The sequence below is a fragment of the Topomyia yanbarensis genome, chromosome 2 (assembly GCF_030247195.1).
Source record: "Topomyia yanbarensis strain Yona2022 chromosome 2, ASM3024719v1, whole genome shotgun sequence".
NCBI classification, from domain to species: Eukaryota; Metazoa; Arthropoda; class Insecta; order Diptera; family Culicidae; genus Topomyia; species Topomyia yanbarensis.
In genome coordinates, this window is record NC_080671.1 from 27671770 (window position 1) to 27694853 (window position 23084).

The following is a 23084-nucleotide window of genomic DNA, read 5'->3' on the forward strand; positions in this document are numbered from 1 at the left end:
TCCCTACTCATCTTTTTTCTAATGAGTAAACAATATAGATTAAATACGTCGTAAATGATCGTGTTTGCCTAGCAAATCACTTACAATAATTGGAGCTTTTAGTGGGTTACCAGAAATCAATATCCAGTACAAATAAAGGTGTAGGAATCAGTTTTTGTCGATGGAGGCTAGCTAATCGTTGTCATTGTGTGTGGCGTCCAGTGATGCGAATTCTCATTTTCAAATGCCAACTTTCAGTTCAATCCACCCAAACCATGCTTCAAATTCAAAGCTTCCATCAATCATTCATCTTCAAGTTGGCGGGATTTTCATGACTAAACCGATTTCAATTTGATGCTTTTTCATTCACCAACCAAAGCGATCCTCTGCTCTGTCGTTGCCTGTTTGGCTTAAATGTTGCCATGTTTAGCATTTTCAAGCGTACATAAACAGTGTGAAGTATATTCTAGGTAGTTTTTGGTTGTCTGTCCCAGTATAATTGTCATTTTATTTGCTATATAAATACCAAAGTTTATACACGATAAATAATACTTGTATTATGAAATCTTCAATTACATAGGTATTACCATATCTGTATCGACCAATGTCTAGAAACACTAAAGGTAATTTTAATGGTATTGTATTGTTTTTAGAATGCCATGATTCGCCGGAATAAAGAAACACGGAATAATGAAATCATAAACATACCGTTAGATTCAATTAAACATGAGCAACACTCCCGACTATCGGGTCCGGAGCTGAAGTTGCTTCTTTTACAAACCGAGCATTTCCAAACTAATTCAACAAAGGATAAATCTATCATAATTTCTCGGCAGCTAGCTGCCCAGAGCAATAAAAACATGATATGAGAGTTGCTTAGATTGCATTACTTATCTAGGTGAATCCAGATTTGTGTGACTCTACCCTATCCTACTAACAGAATGTCCTTCCCGTGGCAAACGTGGAGATGCAAAGGTATACACGATCTCCATAACAACGTTTGTTGCCCTAACATTCCTTTTCTTCCCCGGTGACTGTAAGGACGTGGCCGGCGCCGTTATTGACATTGCAAAGTATAGAACTCTCGAAACGTGCACATGTATTGAGAATGGAAAGCTACTCCCAGGCCCCATTCGTTGATTCTCTGTGCAATTTCTCTTGTTCTGGTCAATCACGGAGTAGCAACTACGAATTGTACGGTCATCATGCTCATGCTCAAAGTTACCCCGAAAACAAAGAATGAAAATTTAGAACAAATTAAATTTTTATAGTAAAACGAAATAAAATACGCAACAATTCGAACACTTACAACATATGGGAACCAGTACTTGTTTTAAAAGTTACATCTACTTGAATTGAAGATAGTTGTTCGAAAAACTGTTAATTTACGATAATTACACCCAAACACCAGAGTAGTGTAAAATCGAAAACGCGAACACGGTTTTCGAGAATACCACGATATACGCCGTTATTTTCTATCACCTCCGAACAGCCAGCAATAACAGAACAGCATAAAGTGGGTGGTGTACGACACCGGTGTGCTATGTTAAATTTTCACGAACCACCCTTTCAGGCAAATCTTTATGCAGTACGGTAAACATAAATTTGTAAAATCACTCACTACCACCACATCGCTATACCAACTCAGTCGAGCCCTCGAGTGTCACTCATTTTTGCTGTTGAACCACCAGTGCTCCCAACTTGATTCCCTTTCACTTTCCACGGTCGAAAGTACAATGTTTACAAACAACCCGGTTTATTTTGTGTTAGAAATGGTGTAATATCCTTTCATTTTCATTCGTGACAATGTTTATTGTGTTTCGGAATAAGTGTTGTGCTTGGTGGACCTCTTCAAATAGTTCGCAATAATTGACATAGATCATAAATTCTCTAATGTGGAAGCAATTACAATCGGACTAATCTGCCATTGTACGCCGTATCCCGTTGTCGCTGCGGGTGTATATGTTATTCAGCGCGCATCGAATTGAGTGCCCGGTCGCGAGTCTAGATTCATTCAGCAGCTCCACAACCGTACAGACAAACACACCAGCAGGAATCGGAGGACCATTAGGAAAAGAAGCTTTCATGATATTACACATTAAATTGCTTCGATGTTCAAAGCGGTGTGCATGTCATAACATTTTGCGTCTGGTGAATTTGTGCTAGTGAGACAACGGAGTCGGGCGAAAATTGTGCAAGATTTTCGAAAATAGTAAATTTTAATGCCTACACGTCGTCGTCGTCGTATTGCGTCGCATTAGTCATCGGCATTCTGGAACGGTGTATCGGACCAAGATGGATCCCTCCTCGATTATCGTGCTGGATTCTTCGGACGAGGAGGTAAGTGATGAAAATGCGATTGGGGGAAAAATTTAGGCTTGATCGCGCTTAAAACTCACACTGCTGATGGGTGCTGCTGCTGCTGAAAGCTAATGTCACTTGGTCGGTGTGCGAAAAATGAGAGTGATGGAAATGTCAGAACGTAGGAAAAATTTCGACTACAGCTAATGTTAATGGTTGTTTTTATATTTTCGATAGTGAAACTGGTAAATCGTTTAGAGCAGAAGGTATGTTTCATTGTTTCAGTTGTTCTTATTAGGTTTTCAAGCGGATCCAATGAGCCGAAAGCTCAATTTAATTATATAAGGTAGAATCAGAACAGCAGCATGTTTAGAGGAAGGGGAAGGAGTTCCCTTTGGCAAAGGGCCTGCTTAGATGGCACGTAGGCACACACAGCAGGGACTTCTTTGTTAATGACGGTGTGCGGTACTGACTGGGATGCACTGATGAACAGGATGGATTGTTGAATGTTTTCAATATTGGCGCTATTTTACAGCATGGAAGTTTTGGATTGTGCAGTCTTCTGAAAGTGGGCTGACTGATGGTATTTCCATCGGACATAGCGGAAATTATCAATAAGGTCGTAGAGTGTTGACCCCAGATATGGATTGTTGCCTTTAATTTTTTTGGGGATATGGTTAATGATGTTTCAGCGTTGCTATAGCAACTGAAAATATTACTGAATGTTTTGTTTATTTCGGAAAGGGTGGTTTTTGTTTGTCCAGGGTCGGTTTATATCAACGATACTGAACTACACCTGAAAGTAGAAGAATGGTCCTAGATTGTCGAGAGTGAACCACTGCGGAATGGTTGACAAAATAAAAAATAAATAAATGGTAAAGCTTGAGCGAGTTGGAGGGTGAAATTTCTAATGAATGTAGGTAAATAATGCGTTCTCACTGAATTAAAACATGTTTTTTCTTGATGTTTTTTGGTTGCTGATGACTAAAACTATATATTCGTTTTATGATTAATTGGAATTAAGAAACCTTTACTGACGTATTTTTCTTTTCATAATTTCAGTCCGGAGAACCAAAGCGCCGAAAGCTAAACCGCGCGGTTCCAAAGAATGTAAACGGTGGCGACCACAAACTGAAGGTCCCACCGGAACCGGGCAGTACTATACGGCGCATCAAACCGATTACGATTGCAACTAATTTGAGCAAAACAGCCGATAACAATAATCGGTCATCATCGAACAGTGAAAGCTTCGCCATCATCAACTACTCGGATGAATGGGAAAAGGATCTACAAAAATATCAGCAAATCATCAACGATCATGAGCAACTGCGCCAACTACAACAAAAGAAGCTACAGCAGCATCAGCAGCGGCAACATCAACAACAACAACCAGCACAGCAACAGTCGGTTATCAAAAAGAAGTCTCCACTTTCCTCGGTTGTCGAGGAAGAGGCGAGTGACCGTAAAACGGCAACTCCGGGAAGCAGCAGTACAGCCGATTCTCACTCCACTAGCCGATCAGAGAAGAAACAGCGAACAAGTGATGTTGAGAAGAATCCTATTGGGAAGGAGTTTGCCGAGCTGTTGGATGCGTGCCGAAAGGCGGACGGGTCCCCAGAGATGGAACTGCTGATCCAGAAAAAGCTGGTAAAATACTACGAATGCGTTCATCCTGATTTCATCAATTCAAAGAGTTTCAAGAAAACATTGGCTGCAGTCACGGCAGATGTCACAGCAACGCCAGAGCTAGTCTACCTAAAGCTAGCCAGCATTGTGGAGGAATTGAACATTCGTCGAAAGTCGAGAAATTCGGTGATGACGAACGAAAATGTTACCAGCACTGGCAGCGAAAAAAAGGACAATCAAATTAGAAGGTTAAATCGGGCGCTGTACATTCTGAAAAAGCGCATCGCTAAACTGGAAGAGATGGAGGTAGATTTCGAAGAGGACATAAATTCCGCCTACATGATGGAGGAGCGTTACAAGAAGCGAGCGTTTGAGATTTACGAAAAAATCTGTGATATCACTGGGGAAAGCAAACACGCACATCGAATCGTGCGGAAGCCGGTCCACTTTGATGGGACGCACTATCCGGAGTTTAATCGCACAATCCAAACGTTCGTCAACAGAACGAACACATTTCCGGACTTTTTCGATGTGCTAAAATGCCTGCAGCATTGTAACACTCAGTACGGTTATCGTATGAAGCGAGACGAGATGACCAAGATTGCGCAGGATGCTTTCATCAAGATTGGAAAGCTGCTACAGAAGCGTAGGAAAACCGATCTCTATGAAACGGTTTCATATTACACGGGCGCGGATAAGGATCCGGCGATCGTCGATAGGAAGCTGCTGGAGAAGTTGGAGGATAACAAAAAGCATTACGGAAAGATCGGAGATCTCATCGACAAGTAAGTTACTGGTTTTGTGTTGGGCATTCGAAACATTTGCAGTAATTTTTTCATCTAACTTTCCAGGTTTGCTCGTGTTCAGGATCATGACACAGACGACGAATCAAAGCCGGGTACTGCGTCAAGCCATAATTTGAAGCCATCCAGTAGCGGTAGCAGTAGTAGTACTCCAGCAGCAACAGTCACAACAAAAGCTATACCATCCAGTAGTTCGAAGAAGGAAGATGATCGCTCAGAATCACCTTCCTCAAGTAGCAGTGTGACAAAGCCTACAAACTCTCCTTCCTGTGGCAGCAGTAACAGTCCACCCGCCGAAGATAAGGATAGCAGTAGTCCAAAAAGTGATGAGAAGGCAGACGATAGTAAACCAGAATCAGCGAAAAGTACTGCAACTGTTGCAGCTTCGGAAGAGGCAGAAGATGAGGATGATGACGAAGATGACGAGGAGGAAGATGAAATGCTCATCAAGGAAAACGTCAAACCAGATAACTTCGAAGATATCGAAATATCGGATGACGAGGAGTTGATTGTACCAACGTCTTAGCGATCGACGATCGCGCGTTGTTTAAATTTGTAAATAGTCGATCACTCGGAACTTTAGTTTTCTCATCCTTATCTTTTTTCCGCGCAATGCAAATCGTGTAATTCATTTTAATTCTTCACAAATTTTTTGGATACATAATTCGACTAGTAAACAAAATTCGATCTCCTCCTGTTACGGATGCTATGCAATCTAACTTCTAATCGTTTTGGACTATTTCATAGACATAAGCCGTTATCGTTTGTATGATATATTTTGGTCGTATTGCAGTTTTCTGTTTTATGTCACGTTTTTTACCACTCGCTATAAATTTAAACATCGTGAAAATCAAGGCCGTTGATCAATTTCTGAAAGACACGGACGGAGTTTCTGTATTAAGATAAGCAAAGCTAAATTATTTATAATCAATGTCAAACATACACACTGTATATACAATGCAGTCCAATAAAATATTTTGCAAAAAAAACTAATTCAAAACGAACTCAGTTTGCACTTTCTAGTTTCAATCACCCTTATTCTTGGTCCCTATTCTCACAGTCACGTCACCTAGTGACTAGAGGAAAATTTCCTTCTAGTCACCAAGTGACGTGACCGTGAGAATAGGGCCAAGTTTACGACGAATGCGAGATTAAATGGGATTCGTTCGAATCGCTTACGAACGAATCTTGCATTCGTAACAAACAAAAATAAGGATGAATATTACGAAAAATGTGCAGATTTTCTCAAATTTTTAGCGGACTTCACATTGCAAAGAGAAGAAAATTCTGCCCCTTAGCGTATACCTATTTTTTATCGATCAAACAAGACTAAGATTTTTCTTGGAAGCGTTACATTTCACGAGGACGTTGGAATTAATCTTAATTGGTCGCTTTGACTAGTAGGAAGTTTAATCTTCAAGCTATTTTTGAAATGGTTCAACTGTGGACTTGGACCTAGGTGCGACGAAAATATTTTCAATTGAAGAAAATTTTAACTAATTTTTCTATCCGTGACCACATTATGCCAGATCTGCAGAACGGGAATCCTTATCTCTCAGAGCAAGGACGGGACAAGATTTTTAACTTCGTTAGGAAAGCGGATTGGTTTTTCAAACGAATGTAGCTCAACGGAATTTGGCTCTCGTTTTTGTTGTTGTTACTGTGAATGCACATAATTGTATTTTAGCTTCTTTACTTACGTTATGAGTTTTATTTGTAAACTAAAACCTTGAATTATAGAGAACATTTTCAATAGGACGTAACATTGAGAGCCTCTCTTTTTTTACTTTCTCTTTCGTTTATTACGTCATTTAACACTTTGCACTAATTTTCCAGTACATATCGAAACCCGATGGTTTTTATTAGAATATTATGCAAAGAATAGAGTAGTAAATGTTGAAATGGTCGAGTAATGAACAGAAGAGACTGACCCCAAAGTGAATCTCTCATTGTTACTTACGTCCTATTCTAAATTTTCTCTAGAATTATTCAATTTCCTTCAGATAAATAAAATAATTTCGAAACAATGATCCAAAGATAGATCTTTATTAATCATTGAAACTAATCTTCTCCAACTACAAACGGGGAACGTGCCGTATGAGCTAATAGATTCTGATTATTTCCCCTCCCGAACTACTCAAAACGTTTAAGATTCCTCATCTTAGCGTCTAACCGTTACCAATTCGATACCTGTCATCATTTGCAATGAATCAAAGTCCCATTATTAGCTTTTTGACTGTTTTATTAACTGATTACATCATTTGAAACAGACACTTTAGTAGTTCCTGAAACAAAAAAGAGAAGAAAATTACTATCTATTCCACTGATCCACTATTGTACAGCGATAACACTTACTTCGTCAGCAGACCATCTTTCTTGGCGAGCCGCACGATACAGTCGTCCGATTCACCCATCCGGCGAATTTCGCCGCAAATGGCGTACACCTTGGAAGTCTCCAGCATACGACCGCTCAGTGGGTCCACATCGACGATGTTGATCTGGATGGAGGCATGATCCTTGGCGTGGATGATCCGGTTGCTGGATGAGCTGTTGGTGGTTGGGCGGAAGATGCAAAACAATGTTAGGTTAGAATTGTAAACAAATGATAATGGGTAGTTTTCGCGAGTTGTCTCGCAAACTAACGCAGCGGGGTATTCAAAGGACACTAGAAAAGCTCACAGGAATAATGTAGACAATGTATTTTTGCTTAAAAAATTGAATTGCCCATCGCTTTTAGCCGACACGTGTTGGCTAATATTGGAGATGTCAACACTCGGTACTTACCACTTTCTCGGGCAGTACAAATCAACGAATTCTCCAGCGTCGTTCTCCATTTCTTTAAGCTGAAAGATAGATTACAGTTTAAAGTTTGTCTTAATATGCAAAATATCTACATTTTATGCAATTTGTGAAAATAGACTCACTTTTTAGTTCTGAAGAAATCGTCGAGTAGCAACTTTGATACAATGGCGGATCAAAAAGAACGAGGAACGATTGGCACTTGAAACACGAAATGTCAACTTCTTCGACAGCTGTCAGTTCTTTTGAAATGAAAATTTTTATTGTGTACCTAATTTTCTTGCTCCATACATATCAGTAGGGTGTTGTTGTTACCGGGAATATGTTAAATCCGGGAAAATAATCGCAAAATGTGAATTTGAAACTAAAACCAAATACAAATTTATATTTGCTAAAACCATCATAAGGTTCTACCAAATACAAATTAAATACGCCAAGGTCTCATACAAACGGGTCATCATTTTTTGGCACACCGAAAAAATAAATTATAATACCCAATTGCTCGGTTTCGCAGTGACAGGTTAGAAATGTCGAAATAAATTGAAACTGGCAACGCTACATGATCGAAGTATGCTGTTTTTTCATCATAACAAACTCTGACAAGATGAAACCAAAAAGTTTCACCATTTACCGCAGTTCTCGCCATTTTCTTGCAACCGTGCCGAATTAGAAAAGGATAGCATTACGCGAACTGGAAAACTTTTTGTATATCAAGTAGGTGTTTAGTTGACAAAATGTACCTGAATGCTTTTAATTCATAAATTCCAATTCGACAGTGTAGCAAAAATACAGATGCCGGAATTATAACAATCACTAAAGATGAACAAAAAATGTTCACATCTCGTTGAGAACTTTGGTTCACAAGGCTGGTCAGTCGTCTCATGGAAGCGTGTGGAGATGCAATAGATTTGTTCCCAGGTTTGTCCCAGTATACACTGCTTGATCCTAGTTTCTCCGGAGTAAACAAGAGCGAAACAAATACTCCTTTTCATTCTGGTTTGCTGCCGTTGAGCCAAAGAACTCGCACCATGTCCAGCCACCGGACCAACAATGTTCAATGAAAATATACGCCTCAAGTTACCTTTGTTGTGAATGACCCATTACTCTATGCGTATGATTTTAACAGGAATTCGTGTTGAGCACACAATTAAATTACAAAAAACACCTTGAACTCTGTGTGAAGATAAGCGCAGAGCGTAAGGAAAATCCAGAGTGAAAGTTGATTCTTGAAATATCAACGTGCTTCCGATCGATGATTACGCACAGTGAAACTTAAGTATATGCCGAATTTATCTGTTTGTATTATTTCAAAGAGGTAGGTGCGTTGGCCCAATGTTTCATCAACTAACAAGTTTTTTTTGTAGCTTTAAATTTAAAACAGATGTAAACTGCGTTGACACCAGATGGCATGCGAAGGTGTAGAAGAACTGCTTAGACATGGCTCTTGGTCACTAGCAGCAACATTTTAGACTAACATCAATTAGGGATGAATTGAAGACAAATGGCCAATTGAGGTATTAAGGCTTCGGATTTGATCAGCAAACGGGTGACGTTTTCGTGATTCGCCTGATCCCGGAGATTGTATGTGTACATACTGTGGTGCTACATACGAATATTGATTCTGTACCTTGCTGGAAGAAGCTCAACCTCGTGTTGAAGTAATAGGCATTAGGTTTGTTCTAGTACACGGAAGTTGTCCCGGAAAGAAAAAATGAACCCTATCGGCATAAAATACGGTATACGGGCAATCTGGAATCATCAAAATTTTCGTCGTTTTAATATTATACAAAGCAATGTTCTTGCTAAATATTACAAAAAATGGTACACCAGTCCGTCGACACCATTGACAGTCACATCCGATCTACACATAAACTCAGTAATCATGATGAGAAGCGTTTTAGCCCGTACAAACGAATAGTCATACACTCAACAGCAGGACTTCTGCTGCGTCGACGATTAGTGTGAAGAAACATCCACGACTTTTATAGAGTTCCAGCACAATTACACCAACGAGACGCCCGAACGAACGATTTCGGGTATCATCCACAGCTAGTACTGTAACCTTTCTCCAGTGGGCAAATCACAAACAGTACAATTTGATACCATCGTCGACGAACTAGCAATAGAACAGTGAACTCGCCAGAATCTTGTCGTTTTTCATTGAAATACACTGGGGCGGTGAATTGCATTGGTTTTGCACATTCTAGCAGAAGTGGGAATGAACCACGTCTAGTGGCCTGCTCTTCAGCTAGAAAAGGCAACATCAGTGCAATCAATGAAATGAAAAACCCCATTAGCATAATTAACCCTCCGGCACTCGCCGGAATGGCTCCCCGAATGAGCAGCCGCTGGTGCTGAAAGATGATTTCGCTAGTTTTGGAAGGTGTTACACAAAATACAACGGCGCGAGTGCCGGAGGGTTAAGGCTAGTATTGTAGCGAGTGATTCGAAAGCAGCAGCACTGCTAACATAACACAAGAAAAAACCATTTAATTGATTAGGATCAGAAAATTTTGTTTATTACGATCATTTCTCACTTCCTAACAAAACCCCCATTCAACAAAAAGAAAAATATCAATAAAGCAGCTATATTTTCCAATAGCATTTTCGATTGCTGTCTACCGGTGTAGTGGAGTGCACTGGTTTTGCACTTTCTAACGGAATGCCAATGGAACATACCCAATTTTCTAAACTTCTACTAGAAAGTGAAAAAATAGTGCAAAACCAGTGCACTCCACTACATTAGTGTCAATCAACCCATAAATGATTTCCGGCGCTATCGGTTCTAGGACGAAATTCAGCCGGCATCGGTTGTTGCAGGGGATTTTTTTTTCATTCAGCCGGAATCCTGTTCCATTCTAGCCGGATTGGTTTGATTGAGGAATTAGTTGCGTAAACTATTATTTGCCATGATGTTCTTATCCCCACACATATTGCTTTCGTTATACATAACTACGCTGAATCCCTCTGAATATTCAGTAATTCAGCGTCTTTAGTTATACATACTGAGATTAATCCTAGTTTCAATGATGTGTAATTTAAGCAGGTCTGAATGACAGTTAAAACTGAAGCGGAGGAGTTATTTTGCTAAATGAACCGTTTTGAACATACCCAGGACGGCGCCGATGGTTGGGTGGTAAGCGTGACCGCCACCCACCCCAGTTGGTCTGGGTTCAATCCCAGTCGAGGTCGTTGAGATTTTTCAGAGGTGAAAAAAATCTGAGGTCACGCTTTCCTTCGGAAGGGAAGTAAAGCCGTTGGTCCCCGGTCCATGAGTTGATGGGTCGCTATCCAATCCAGATAGTGGGAGTGTCACCTCTCTAGCGTTGGTGTTTGGCCTCGTAGCGGAAATAGGCCGACTGAAAATAAACAGAATCGGAAGGAACATACCCAGGTAACCAATAAGCATGCTGAATGCATCTTTACGGCTGCTTGATAAGCGCTTAAATCACATTAAGTGCTATTTGAAAGTCGTTTTTGGTAAAATATACGGCTAAGTTAATGCTGTGCCATGAAAATGCTTTTTTTACTACTGTTGTGCATTCAGAATGCTGCTTACTGGCAGTGGGGTAATTTTCATTATTTACTAACACTTTATACTGTTATTACAATCAATGAGTATCTTTTTGGAAGTTCTAGTAATGATTGGTAAGATGCACAATCCTTTTCGATATCTTTCAAATTGGATTTTGTAGTCCTTGTTTCGGTACTAGGCAGAATGTTTTCGCCCGTTATTACCCGGGGATACTACCCACACAAATGCGCTGATTAACCCTCCGGAAGTCGCGCATATAGCCCACTGAACGAACAGCAGCCCTAAGACGATTTCGTTAGTTGTACAGAGACGCGTACACTCAGTGCACTAGCGCGGCTGCCGGAAGATTAAATAATTATGCGTAGCTTTTAATCAAGACTTGCTGACAGTGCTCACGAGCAATACCAATGCATCGTTGTCGTCAGCCCTATATGACCGCGACGTATAGCAAGCTTTCTATTAGACCGGCCGGAGTTTGGTCTATAATTGATTTGAAAATTTTATACCCTCACCAAGCCGGTTGAACACCAGACCTGGTGGTGAAATGTTTTCGAATTCCTAGGGCAATTGATACAGTATAGGCCTCCAAATTATCCGTGCGAAGGCCATGAAATCCAGATCCGTGGGGGGCAGCAATATTTTTTGGATACAATTTCCCCTCAAAAACAAATTGAATATCCTTCTTCTGTCGATGATTGTATACGGAAGTGGATCCGTCCTTTGCTGCATTGTCTAATTATTTTTCACAAAAAGTACCTAAGCAAAGCGAAGTCAGACATTTCCGCAACGCAGTCCAGGCCTTATTACTTGGAGCAAATATAAGTTATTAGTTATTGTCACATTTTCGCTCGGATTCTGTTTATTTAGGATAAAATACACCATTTTGGCAAAAAAAAAACGTATTAAAATTGTACCTCTATCACTAAGGTCTCTAAACTAGACAATTATCGACCGTACTACTGGTATCCAAAATATTAATTCCTGCTCCGACGATTTAGACCATTTAGACGAAATCAAAAACGCAATCGAAATTAAATGTCATTAATTTTCAAACATAACAACAAAGCAAAAGCTATGTTGCTAGTTTGGCACTATTTCATCAAAGTATGCTGTCAATCTGACAGTGTACCTTTATCGGTGTACCTGGGTTATAAAATGTGTCCATGAAAAATCATCAGAGCATTCCGTATTAACATATTTGTATTTGGTTCTACAAAGTTTCTTCCCTGAATACGCAGATAATACCACCGAAAACAGCCATATAAACCAGAACAGCATTTTTTTTCGAAAAGTCGGTGTTAATACCATGTTCACACTACAGATTTAAAACACGTTATAATAATTAGCAACAAGAAAAATGTCATCAAGATAGCGTTAAAACACGTTTTAACTCGCAGTGTGAACGTAGTATAATACTACGTTCACACTACGAGTTAAAACGTGTTTTAACGCTATCTTGATGACATTTTTCTTGTTGCTAATTATTATAACATGTTTTAACTCTATTGGCGATTCTACGTTGAAACCGCTCGCAGATAGCGCTGGAAGGAAAGTGTTACTGATTTCCCGAATAGAAATGTACAGTAACAAAACCTTGATTTTCACTGTGACAGTACAGTATTTTTACAATAATTTACAGTAAGTTTTAGTGTTATGCTACAATACAAAAACAATAAACTTTAACGTTTTTATAGTAAATTTCAATATAAAATAGACTTTTACAGTGAAAAGGGGGGGTGGTTATGTATCTTAACATTAAAAAAATCAGTTTTACTCCATACATTTTTTTCTCGAAAACAGTAAAATTTAATGTGAATGCACTGTATCAGTTTTTTGCTGAACAGTGAAATTTATTGTTACATGAAATTTTATTGTAAATCTACTGTGAGAACTTGGCATCGAACAATGTTGAAACAGTAATAACTTTAATATTTATTATTTTATGATTGTTTGTAGGGTGAATGCTATTGTAAAATTCTATCCGGGTTGATTCTGTTCTGTCATAGTGCATATATTTTCTGTAAACATTGGTAAAAAATGATTTTTAAACACCAAATTACCGATCAATTTGTTGATAATTGTTTATGAAAATGAAGGAAAACCATCATTTTATAAGATGATGAGTAAACATCTTGCGAAAAGAGTGTAAAACATAGTGGTTTCTAATATTATTCGTAGAGCTATACGCGCGCTGTTTCGAAATGTAATTTGTTGAGCCGCCGCAACAGCATTTCCCGTTCGTCCTAGGTTAAGCTGAACCTTCATGAGATGGTGTAAATTCATGAAACTCTCCAGATCAGGCGAGGAAAGAATATATCCGGCTAATAGGAAAGTGTCAGCTTTGTATCATGCACAGCCGATCCTTCTCTCCGATAGTCTTCACTGAATCTCCTACGTAGTTCAAAATATGAAGGAGTTTGACATTGGTACTGATTGGGTCTCGGTTTCGAGTTGGAACTTTATTTATGGAACGATTTTTTATAACCACAATAATACCCCGATTACATTTCGAAGAAATGTATGAGTGAAATAGTTGCAAATGGCTGTAATTTCAGAATAATTGCAAATAAAACTAAATTTCTTACTCGTTTCATTCATATTTTGGCAGTGGTAAGCTTTTTCCGAGAAGATAATGAAGATTTTGTTGAAAGCTACGACTCACTTACGGGTGAAAAAAGCAAACTGTATCACTTTGCCAGTTCATGAGCTGAATCATAGGTGTCGCATGACTAATTTTGGCTTTGCCGCAAATCGCCAATAGTGTGAACATGTTATAACACTACACTCAAAATAATCTGACTGCCGAATCCATTTGTTTCCCGCAATTAACAATTATATCTCGCGTGTTTTTTTGTAAACGGCCAATAAGCATACTGTCAAATTTCACTTTGAGAGAAAATTCCGGACAAACCGTAACTTGCCAAGAGTGGACATTGGCATTTTATAAAAGAGAAAAGTTTTCTCCTTCGTTTACTGCTGTCACTAATAATCGGCGATTGATGGTTTGGCCAGAATTTCCTCTCAAAGTGAATTTTGACAGTATGCTTATTAGCCCTTTTCAAAAAACACGCGTGATATGTGCAAAACGGTACACTGAAAAAAGACATGGTAGTGCTAACTACAAAGTCATGGTAGAAAGCACACTTTCAATACATAGTAAAATGTACTATACATTATTATGAAACTACTAGATAGTGGTTCAAATAACCAGATGATTCGAAGAAACACTCATGGTAGTTTTTACAATTTTGCATATTTGATTCAACCTTGATTCCATAGTTGAAATAAGTACGAATATTTTTAATTTTATTGTATCTTCATTGTAGATTTAACACAACTGTTTCGATTCCAATCAGTTTTACCACTGAGAACTGACATACAAGTAAAGTTTTCAACTTGTGTAAGAAATAAAACTGTCACTTTGAAATGACAACAGCAAGTAGCAACTTGCCACTTGGCGGCGCTTCGATCGGCCAGCAATCGCTATACGGGACTTATGTGCAAACTTGGATACAATGGTAACTCTTGCATGCAAAACCTGTACGCGATGGTGATTTTCAATGTATTTTCATTTAAATGTTTATACAGGTTTTTCGGGAAAGTTTGTTCCAGCTTATATGTCTGTTCTCTGTGGTTTTACTGCTAACATGGTAAGAATAAGAGGAATTACTAATGTTTTTAGACTGAACACGGTTCCCTTTTGAAATTATTATTATCGTGGTAATGTTTAAGTGCTGATAGTGTATTTGCAAAATTTGCATCCACCATATTGTGAAAAAAAATCTTACGTCGCATTCATGCATGTTATGCCGCTTTCTTTTCGTTGTGAAAATGAAGTGGAATAAAGATAAATGATTGTGGAATGCGGTACTGATGCGTAATATCTCATTGGTAAGTAAAACGATGTCAGAGTTCATAAACTAGCCCAAATTCCTCAATTTTCTTAATAAATTTTCCATTCCCTAGATAACAATGAAAACCCAGAAAAACATTCCAAATTATCTAGAAACTGGAATAATCGGCAACCAGAAATTTTGTATGGAGGATGACCTGCTAATTTGTTTTCTACTTGTATTCTACAAGAAATGCTATGGTTTTAAAACCGATGTGAACATTGTAGCACTGAGAACTGACATACAAGTAAAGTTTTCAACGTGTGTAAGAAATAAAACTGTTGCTTTGAAATGACAACAACAAGTAGCAACTTGCCACTGTCCGGTGCGTCGATCGGTCAGCAATCGCTATACGGGACTTGTGTGCAAACTTGGATACAATTGTGACTCACGCATGCGAACCTGTACGCGATGGTGATTTTCAACGTATTTTCATTTAAATGTTGACACAGGTTTTTCGGTAAAGTTTGTTCCAGCTTATATGTTTGTTCTCTGTGATTGTAGGTAAGAACTAATAATAAATGAAGGAAATTTAACCATTAACATATGTAAGATTTGATGAAACAATTAATAACAGATAATTTAAAATTAAGTTTTATTTTTGTGCTTCGAATTCATCTCGTCAGTAACTAGCACCATCTGGTTGTCTAGTTAGACGATGTATCTAAACTAGTACCCAAATTAGCACTAGTTAGACACCAAAAAAATCCAAACAGTTCACAAGACACATGTGAACGATCAAAGAAACTGACATGTCCCGAGTGGCTCCCGAGCCAAAAGTCAAGAGTTCGTTTTCGCTTTCTCGTCAGCAAACCTGAGCCTCTGTGCTTGCTTCCCGGGACATCAACTATAACTAACTATAACTAGCTAGAATTTTTTTAAACAACCATTTACATAGTAATTCTAACCACGGAATGTTATTAAAGTTATATAGTAAAAATGATCAATATATTACCATGAAGTAGTAATAAACACCATATCCTTACGTCGGAATGCTTATGGTACAAATGATTGGAATCATATTCAAGTTAAGCATGGTACATTATCTATCAAAATTCACTGGTATACCCTTTTTAATTTAAACCCCTAATATAGTAGTTAATACCATGATCTCCGTTTCAGTGTATATTCGTCAAGCGTAAAACATCATTCAAACACATTTCGCTAAAAAATCATGTTTATGTGCCGATGTTATAAAATGTCAATGCAAAAATAGTATGTATTGATATTTTGCTCATTAGATCCACGTGCGAGAACCTAGTATGCATCTGCGTCCGCTAATTGCGAAAATATTTGTGTAAAAATAATGGATGTTACTGTTATATTTTTATCAGTGTAGCATACAAATAAATTTCAAATCATCATCTACTCATGTTAGCATTCGCTTCCGACTAGAAATGCACAATAGAATTAAGGCTCAACCCTATAATAAACATCGTATGTTTTAAGAGCCTAACGACCTGTTCAGGGTATCATCCAAACCATATTTGGAATCGTTTCACTATATGGAGTTGCATATTTTTATATATTTTTTTCATTAGGGATGTTACTTTCTTTGAGCATGTGTGAGAATTGAACGCTTGGTAGTATGCGTAGGAAAAACTGTGTACAGCTTTGCCGCCGGTTTAACAATATAAATCATTGATTAAACTCTAAATTAAGAAAATCAGTCGATTTATTAGATTGTCACGAATCAAATTATAGAAATATTTGGTGGAAAACGATTGACCGTGCGGAATGGTGATTTTAAAAAAGTAGGATAGGAGGTGTTTAATTTGTTCGATTATTCGACAGGATAAATGTAGAGATAATATAGACTTCGAGTAGAAATCAACATTGATAAAGAGAAGAAAACAAACAGAACAGCCAACACGAGTGAATACGAAACAACAATTTTCGTGTAGAAATCCGTTTATCCCTCATTTCCGCTTCCAATTTCACTTCCATGGGATTTGGGGTGCCTGTTTCATGATAGCCCAGTGTTTCTTAATTGGCGTAATCCCGGTGCGTTCATGGGATTGAGATCCTTTGGCACGAAATTGAACTCCATAGTCTTGTACTGTTACAGAGCACCTTTCGAGCAATAGCACAAAGCAATATTTGGTCAATAAAGCGTGTGGTCTTTAAGAGACCACAGAAGTGGAAATAGATGCTTTTGAAGGTATACTTTCAAGAACGTTGTTCAGATTGTGGCTCTGTTTTCCATACGCGATAATTGCCTGCCAAATCATGTATTTTTTGGCAAACTTAAGCATCATCTCCTTTCTAATTTATCCAGAAACGTGGAACTTATGACGAGCAATGAAAAAAAGGAACTCAGGAAACTGTCGAAAATTTTCGTTTCGCATATGCCTCGTCATCCATGACGATACAATGCGGTTTCGTCAACATCTGAGTGTAGAAATTTTGCGCACTACATTCCACTATTTATCACGATTTGGTGCCTTTTGGTTTTTGTACGTGTGTAGCACACAAGTTTGCTTATGTCCAATTTTTTACCACCTCTATCGCTAAACTATTGGGATTCCTCTTGAAAGCTTCAACAACTCGCTTCTGATCCTCACTATTCGGATATCCATTTTGACCACCTTTTTCCTTCCTGTCGAATTCCAAATTTCGGTGTACTGTTTCAAAATACGACTTATTGTTGATTGGGCACGTTCCAGCTTCTTGTTAATGGCACGGTGAGAGAGAATCGGATTTTTAGGTGTATTCGCATAATTTGTTTACGTCGCTGATGTTATTCCCCCTCAATTTTCGTAACTGTTGCACAATTGCTTCTATACTTCTACAATGTAAACAATAGTTAGTTAATTTCACCCAAAATGGCAATAGAAAATACCCAGTGGAATAGAATTGAATGGAAATGGTAAAAGTGATGCAATTTAATTCCGTACACCCTTTATGAATTAGGCAACAAGAGAAACGTCATTAAGAAACCGTTAAGGTTGGACAGAGAATGCGCAAAATTCGCAAACGAAAAAAGCAGTTCTTTTCCACACCGTATGTCAGATCTTCATAAAAATCAATCAGCGTATGTAGAATGTTGTTACAGTACTGCTGATTGATTTTTATGAAGATCTGACATACGGTGTGGAAAAAACTGCTTTTTTCGTTTGCGAATTTTACCCTTTCTCTGTCCAACCTTAAAAATTAGCGTCTTTTAAATTAAGCACTTTTACATCCTTCATGATATAGTTATTTTACGTCGGTCTATTCCCGCTACGAGGCCAAACACCGACGCCAGAGAGATGACTCCCACTATCTGGACTAGATATCGACCCATCAACTCATGGACCGGGGACCAATGGCTTCCCTTTCGAAGGAAGGCGTGACCACAGATTTTTTTCACCTCAGAAAAACTCTCAACGGCCTCGGCCCAGACCAACTGGGGCGAGTGGCGTTCACGCTTACCACTCTACTACCGGCGCCGTCTGAAGTAAGCAAAGGGTTACTTAACCATTCGCTGCCCAAATTTTTGTTTTGCTTAAATAAGTAAAAAAAAAATTTCTTACGAGAAATCCGAAAACATTTGCCAGTTCATGAAAGCTGCGAATTTCTCATTTATTCTCCAAAAATGCTGAATACTTCTATTTTACGGGTTAAGATTTTTATGCCAATGACTATAATTTCCACTAAGTTCACAAAAGAAATACACAGTTACAGTGGTGTACTAGCAGACAGCAACTTAACAATATTTTTATGTTCTAAAACGAATTGAAAAGCGTGATGTTTTTTTTAGTTAAATTACACTGTCATACACAAAATATTTTTTTTCGTTTTCCTTAAATTTAACGTTGAATTTATTCAACATAATGATTTGAATATAAATAAACAATGTATTTGTATGATAGGTGGGAATTTGAATATAAATAAACAATGTATTTGTATGATAGGTGGGAATGCTGCGAAGAGGCTTTCGTAGCAGTTACATCACAGACTAACAGACATAACACTATGAGGAAATTTCCTCAAAAAACATCGATCCGACAAATTTCCCAGAACACTAACTCCACCTTTTATTCACGGTCCCAAACACTCACTTTCTGGTGGGTTACCCCTCAGATTTGGGAACAATGTTTCACTAGTGCTCTATCCCCCATATGCTTGTTCATATATCAGTGGTGCCATAATTGCAAATGTGGCCACAGTCCCAACTACAAATATATTTGAAATGTCCGTTAAAGCGGGCGAAGCATTGTTTTCGAGTGTTATGTCTGTTAGTCTGTAGTTACATTGAATATTCTGCAACAAATATCCCGTAACCTGTCAAGAGTCATTTTTAAGAGTGATATAAAACTATAAAAGTGCCATGAAACTTCAAATATTACTTGTGTATTATATAATCGAAATTTTTTGCAGCTTTCATCCTACGCATAAAATGTGTTTTAACGCTTCCTTGGTTACCCTTTCCTTCTCGCTAACAATGAAAAATGTATTTTACCTCTGCAGGCCGTACGCATGATTAGATCAAATACTACGCCTTTTGAATTTTGCTTGCTTAGAGGGTGGCATTTTATCCGTTTTTAGTAGCGTTGTTGTATAGCAAGCAGCAATCATCGTTACACTTTCACTTCAACGCCGACCAGGGCCGGCGATACACTTTTAGCAGGTAATAAGCATAAGGTGAAGGTAAAGAATAGGGATTTGTCTCATTATCGCAATACACACGCTTGCATTACAGTTACATTAAATCACTTGCAGTGTAATTGTGCAAATGAAGTTGTCGTGCATTGAAATTTTCAAATGAGTGCCCGAGATACATAGCGTGGGTAGTACTACCCATACTACCCACGCTATCCGCCGGTCCTGACGCCGACAAAGATTCTTCACAAATCTTTGCCATTAAACGATCTGGCTGTCATTGCTTTCTTGCTATCGAACCGTCTGCATATGCACTTATCAGCCACCTACTTATCAGTAACGTCTCGATTTATATTTTGATTATTGAGCTAAATATATTTGAATGCTGCTTTTCCAATTGTGTCTTTAGTTGCGACGAGCCTTCCGTGTGTGCGGAACGAAAAAATCTCTTTGTGTTGTAACAGTTTCTTTTCAAAAGCATAACAGTAACTTGTTTCGAAGTTATACTAAGTAAAAAATGCAATCGCCAGCTTTTGAGATGATCTACGAAACCATCGAAACGAACACTAACATTCTATTCGACTAAATGCATAATAAGCAAATATATTTGCCTGTTATCAAATAGAAAAATTATTACTAAGAGCGGAAATACGTAACTAATAACATTATAATATTTCAAAGCGCATCTAAATGTGGCGATGTGAAGTAAAGCGACTTTTCCAAAAATGCGTTATCGTCTTGATTTAAACGTTGTGCACTTGTATATGAACACATAAGAATTACATGTATTGTGGTAGCAGTTGAAAATCGAAATAGTGAAATTGCACCTTTCGATTTTTCTTCTATTTTCAGCGTGCGCAACTATAGCGCAGCTGGTGTAGATGATGGGCAAGTTTATTTTCTAACATGTACGCAAGATGTGCATTAGTTGCCCACTTTTCAAATAGGGAAAAAACGAAAGGCGCAAGTTCAATATTTCGATTTTTAACTACAACCAGAATATCATAGACGATAGGCTCTATTATTACCGAAGGACTGCCCTTCCAATGCTTGTTTTCAGGGATAGACCGTTTCCAGCATCAAACTATGGTCTTGTCAAACTGATTCGGATACGCTCTTCTTCCCTTTGAGGTAGACCCTCGATTAGTGCCAAAAAAAATAACGCCTCGAGAGCGGATTTTTTCAAGCTCATCTTTTTTGATTTGCGTGTTGTAAATGTGTCAAATATTCCCGGGAAGCGGATCCCTTTTCACTCCATTTCAACTGTGGACTCCAACCATCGGTTCGAACCAATGCTATTCACCACAACGAGTTTCCAGCAACGCTCGCTTCGTGGAAAGCGCCATACTTGCATGCAGTGTCAACCTGGGTGTCAACAAGAGTGGAAAGAGTGTTATGTTGACATTTTGCTCTACCTTTAGGCGATTCTTTGCTTACATATAACCGATCAGCTGCTGCTGGATTACCACTAGCTTGCCATAGTTACATCGCACCGAGTGAAAGAAATGTAAATAAAAGCGTGTACGCAGGTTTATACTAGCATAAATAAGTTTAATCATTTCGCTGACGGGAATAGGAAGGAATTGATAGCTGCGCTGCTTAGGACCAGTGACTACTTCGGAAGAGATAAAGGTGAGCATGATGTTAAGTGTGTTTCAAGTATATCTATCTGGCTTTGCTCCTGAATATAGACTAGAAGTGTACTTGTGTTAGAATCGGAAGTGAGGTGAAGTGGGATTATGTAAACAAGTGAATCTTGTTTGAGTTCGATGAATTTGTTTGGACCTTTTTATTTATAGCAAGTAAGCAATTGAAATCCTATAATTAATTTAATGCTAAATGGCATATTCGAGTGCATTTAATTTCTAATTTTGTGGGATTCTAATATAAAGCCTATCGAAATAAGTAGTATTTTTCCTCATGGCAAGCTGATAAATTTAATTTTTTATTTTTTAAAGCCAAAGAAACAAAGTACAATGGGTCTCCACTGAAAAGTTTTATTCGCCAATAATATTCATTATCATTCTGAATCCAACATACCGATGTATGACGGGTCACAGAGGGGGTGCTCGACTCACCCATAGAGAAGCAATCGTAAAAACCGCGTGAATTGGAGAATTTCGTCCAACAGCATGCTCCAACGTTATGATGCAGTACATTAAATAACAGAATGTGTACCTAGTTCTTGTTACGCTGTCCACGGTATGGTTTGTCCGAAAAAGGGTACCTTAACTGTTATGTGTCCAACAAAAAACACCTTTAACAAGCCAACGTGGGTACCCGGGTACCCACAAATTGAAATGCTCATAACTATGGCTTCCTTTATCCGATTTGGACACTTTTAGATTTTTTGGATTCAGGAACTCGTCCATTTTTTGATTTGTTAAACTGAACCGGATGAATGGATCTGGTGCTTGGTAATCCGGATTTTCCGGGGGTGATGTTGCAGTACAAGGGTATGATTTGTAAATTTCAATAATGTCCTAGCAATATGAGTATCAAAACTCTTCAAATTGTCACGGAAGTCTGTTATTTATTGTTACGGGACCCTATGGCAATTTGAAAAATGGAATTTGAATGGAATGGCCACTCACGGCCTCACGGGAACCTGCTCCGGAATGTCCGTTCCGGGGTCAAATCACCAAATGGTTCCAAAACCACGAGATACAGCTTACTGATACAATTCCAAGAATTTTGATGCTTATATTGCTAGTATTCCATTGAAGTTCACAAATAGTATCCCAGCACTGGAACCTGCTTCCGGAAACCCGGATTCCCGGGAACCGAATGAGGTAACATATCTACAATGAGTGACTTTTTTTACATTTCTTACAAAAGAAATGTATAGGATTCGCTCAAACTTTTTCCGAGGCCCGGAAGGCCGAGTCTCATATACCAATCGACTCAGCTCGATAAATTGAGACAATGTCTGTATGTGTGTATGTATGTATGTACAAAATGTCATATAATTATCTCAGCAATGGCTGAACCGATCTTAATGACACTAGTTTTAAATGAAAGGCCTAACGTGCCTATTTGACACTATTAATTTTGTTTTTCGATATGTTGTTTACTTTCTGAGATATAAGTCATTTTGTCAAAACATTGCAGGTTTTTAGTAAATAACTTTCGAACAAAGCAACATTGTCCCACAATATGCACATAGTTAGAAACCTTGTAAAAACACCTTTCTATCAAGCTATATACTGTCAAAATCCGCTCACGAGCGACGGGCATTAAACATTTTGTTTTTCTATTCCTCGCTTACCAATTTTCACCAATTAAAAGGAGACCGTTTCATACAGAGTATCGCTTTACAGGTGTTTTAGGGGCAAAACTAAACCGATTTTGAATATCGGGGTATTAAAACACATCTACGTGGTTCAAGAAATTCGATTTTGAAGACATTTTGTGAATTACCTATATAATAACAGAACTATTTCTCAAAAATCAATATGTAAGTTCACTTCAAAAACAAAATAATGTGCTCAAGATGAAAATTTTTCTAGAGTTCATGTATTTATCCCATGGATTAGGCGTTGCGTGCAATCGTGAAGTAAATGT

General features: G+C 38.3%; 3 protein-coding genes and 1 long non-coding RNA gene across 5 annotated transcripts in view; 3 read left to right on the plus strand and 1 right to left on the minus strand.

Moving 5' to 3' along the window:
• Nucleotides 1–1704: 1704 nt before the first annotated feature.
• LOC131681452 (daxx-like protein) lies at nt 1705–5277 on the plus strand. 2 transcript variants are annotated; one of them, XM_058962246.1, is made up of 3 exons: nt 1705–2319; nt 3343–4691; nt 4758–5277. In XM_058962246.1, the coding sequence occupies exons 1-3, from the start codon at nt 2275–2277 to the stop codon at nt 5233–5235; spliced, it is 1872 nt and encodes a 623-aa protein (XP_058818229.1). In that variant the 5' UTR covers nt 1705–2274; the 3' UTR covers nt 5236–5277. The 2 variants fall into 2 exon arrangements, with proteins under 2 accessions (XP_058818229.1, XP_058818228.1); XM_058962245.1 differs by lacking the exon at nt 1705–2319 and adding an exon at nt 2402–2546.
• Nucleotides 5278–6930: 1653 nt separating this feature from the next.
• LOC131679277 (small ribosomal subunit protein eS21) lies at nt 6931–7744 on the minus strand. Its single transcript, XM_058959982.1, has 4 exons — nt 7634–7744; nt 7494–7552; nt 7065–7256; nt 6931–6994 (listed from the first exon to the last, which is right to left on the minus strand). Exons 2-4 carry the CDS (start codon nt 7541–7543, stop codon nt 6985–6987), a joined length of 252 nt encoding a protein of 83 aa, XP_058815965.1. The 5' UTR covers nt 7544–7552; nt 7634–7744; the 3' UTR covers nt 6931–6984.
• Nucleotides 7745–8087: 343 nt separating this feature from the next.
• On the plus strand, nt 8088–10107 carry LOC131683128 (uncharacterized). Its single transcript, XR_009304387.1, has 3 exons — nt 8088–8222; nt 8285–8823; nt 8873–10107. It is a non-coding gene; the product is annotated as an uncharacterized LOC131683128 (long non-coding RNA).
• A 10791-nt stretch (nt 10108–20898) lies between these two features.
• The window catches only part of LOC131679017 (ankyrin repeat domain-containing protein 29), a 583762-nt gene continuing 581576 nt past the window's right edge, over nt 20899–23084 (plus strand). The window contains exon 1 of the mRNA XM_058959528.1: nt 20899–21152. The gene's annotated coding sequence lies outside the window, so the exon portion shown is untranslated. The remainder of the gene's footprint in view (nt 21153–23084) is intronic.

Excerpts from the sequence above, each read along its gene's own strand:
- LOC131681452 (XM_058962245.1), top strand. The coding sequence starts at position 2,487 with ATGTTAATGGTTGTTTTTATATTTTCGATAGTGAAACTGGTAAATCGT. Across the intron at positions 2,547-3,342 it reads TAAATCGTTTAGAGCAGAAG|TCCGGAGAACCAAAGCGCCG; the intron begins GTATGTTTCATT and ends TCATAATTTCAG. Across the intron at positions 4,692-4,757 it reads ATCGGAGATCTCATCGACAA|GTTTGCTCGTGTTCAGGATC; the intron begins GTAAGTTACTGG and ends CTAACTTTCCAG.
- LOC131679277 (XM_058959982.1), bottom strand. The coding sequence starts at position 7,543 with ATGGAGAACGACGCTGGAGAATTCGTTGATTTGTACTGCCCGAGAAAG. Across the intron at positions 7,257-7,493 it reads TTGTACTGCCCGAGAAAGTG|CTCATCCAGCAACCGGATCA; the intron begins GTAAGTACCGAG and ends AACCACCAACAG.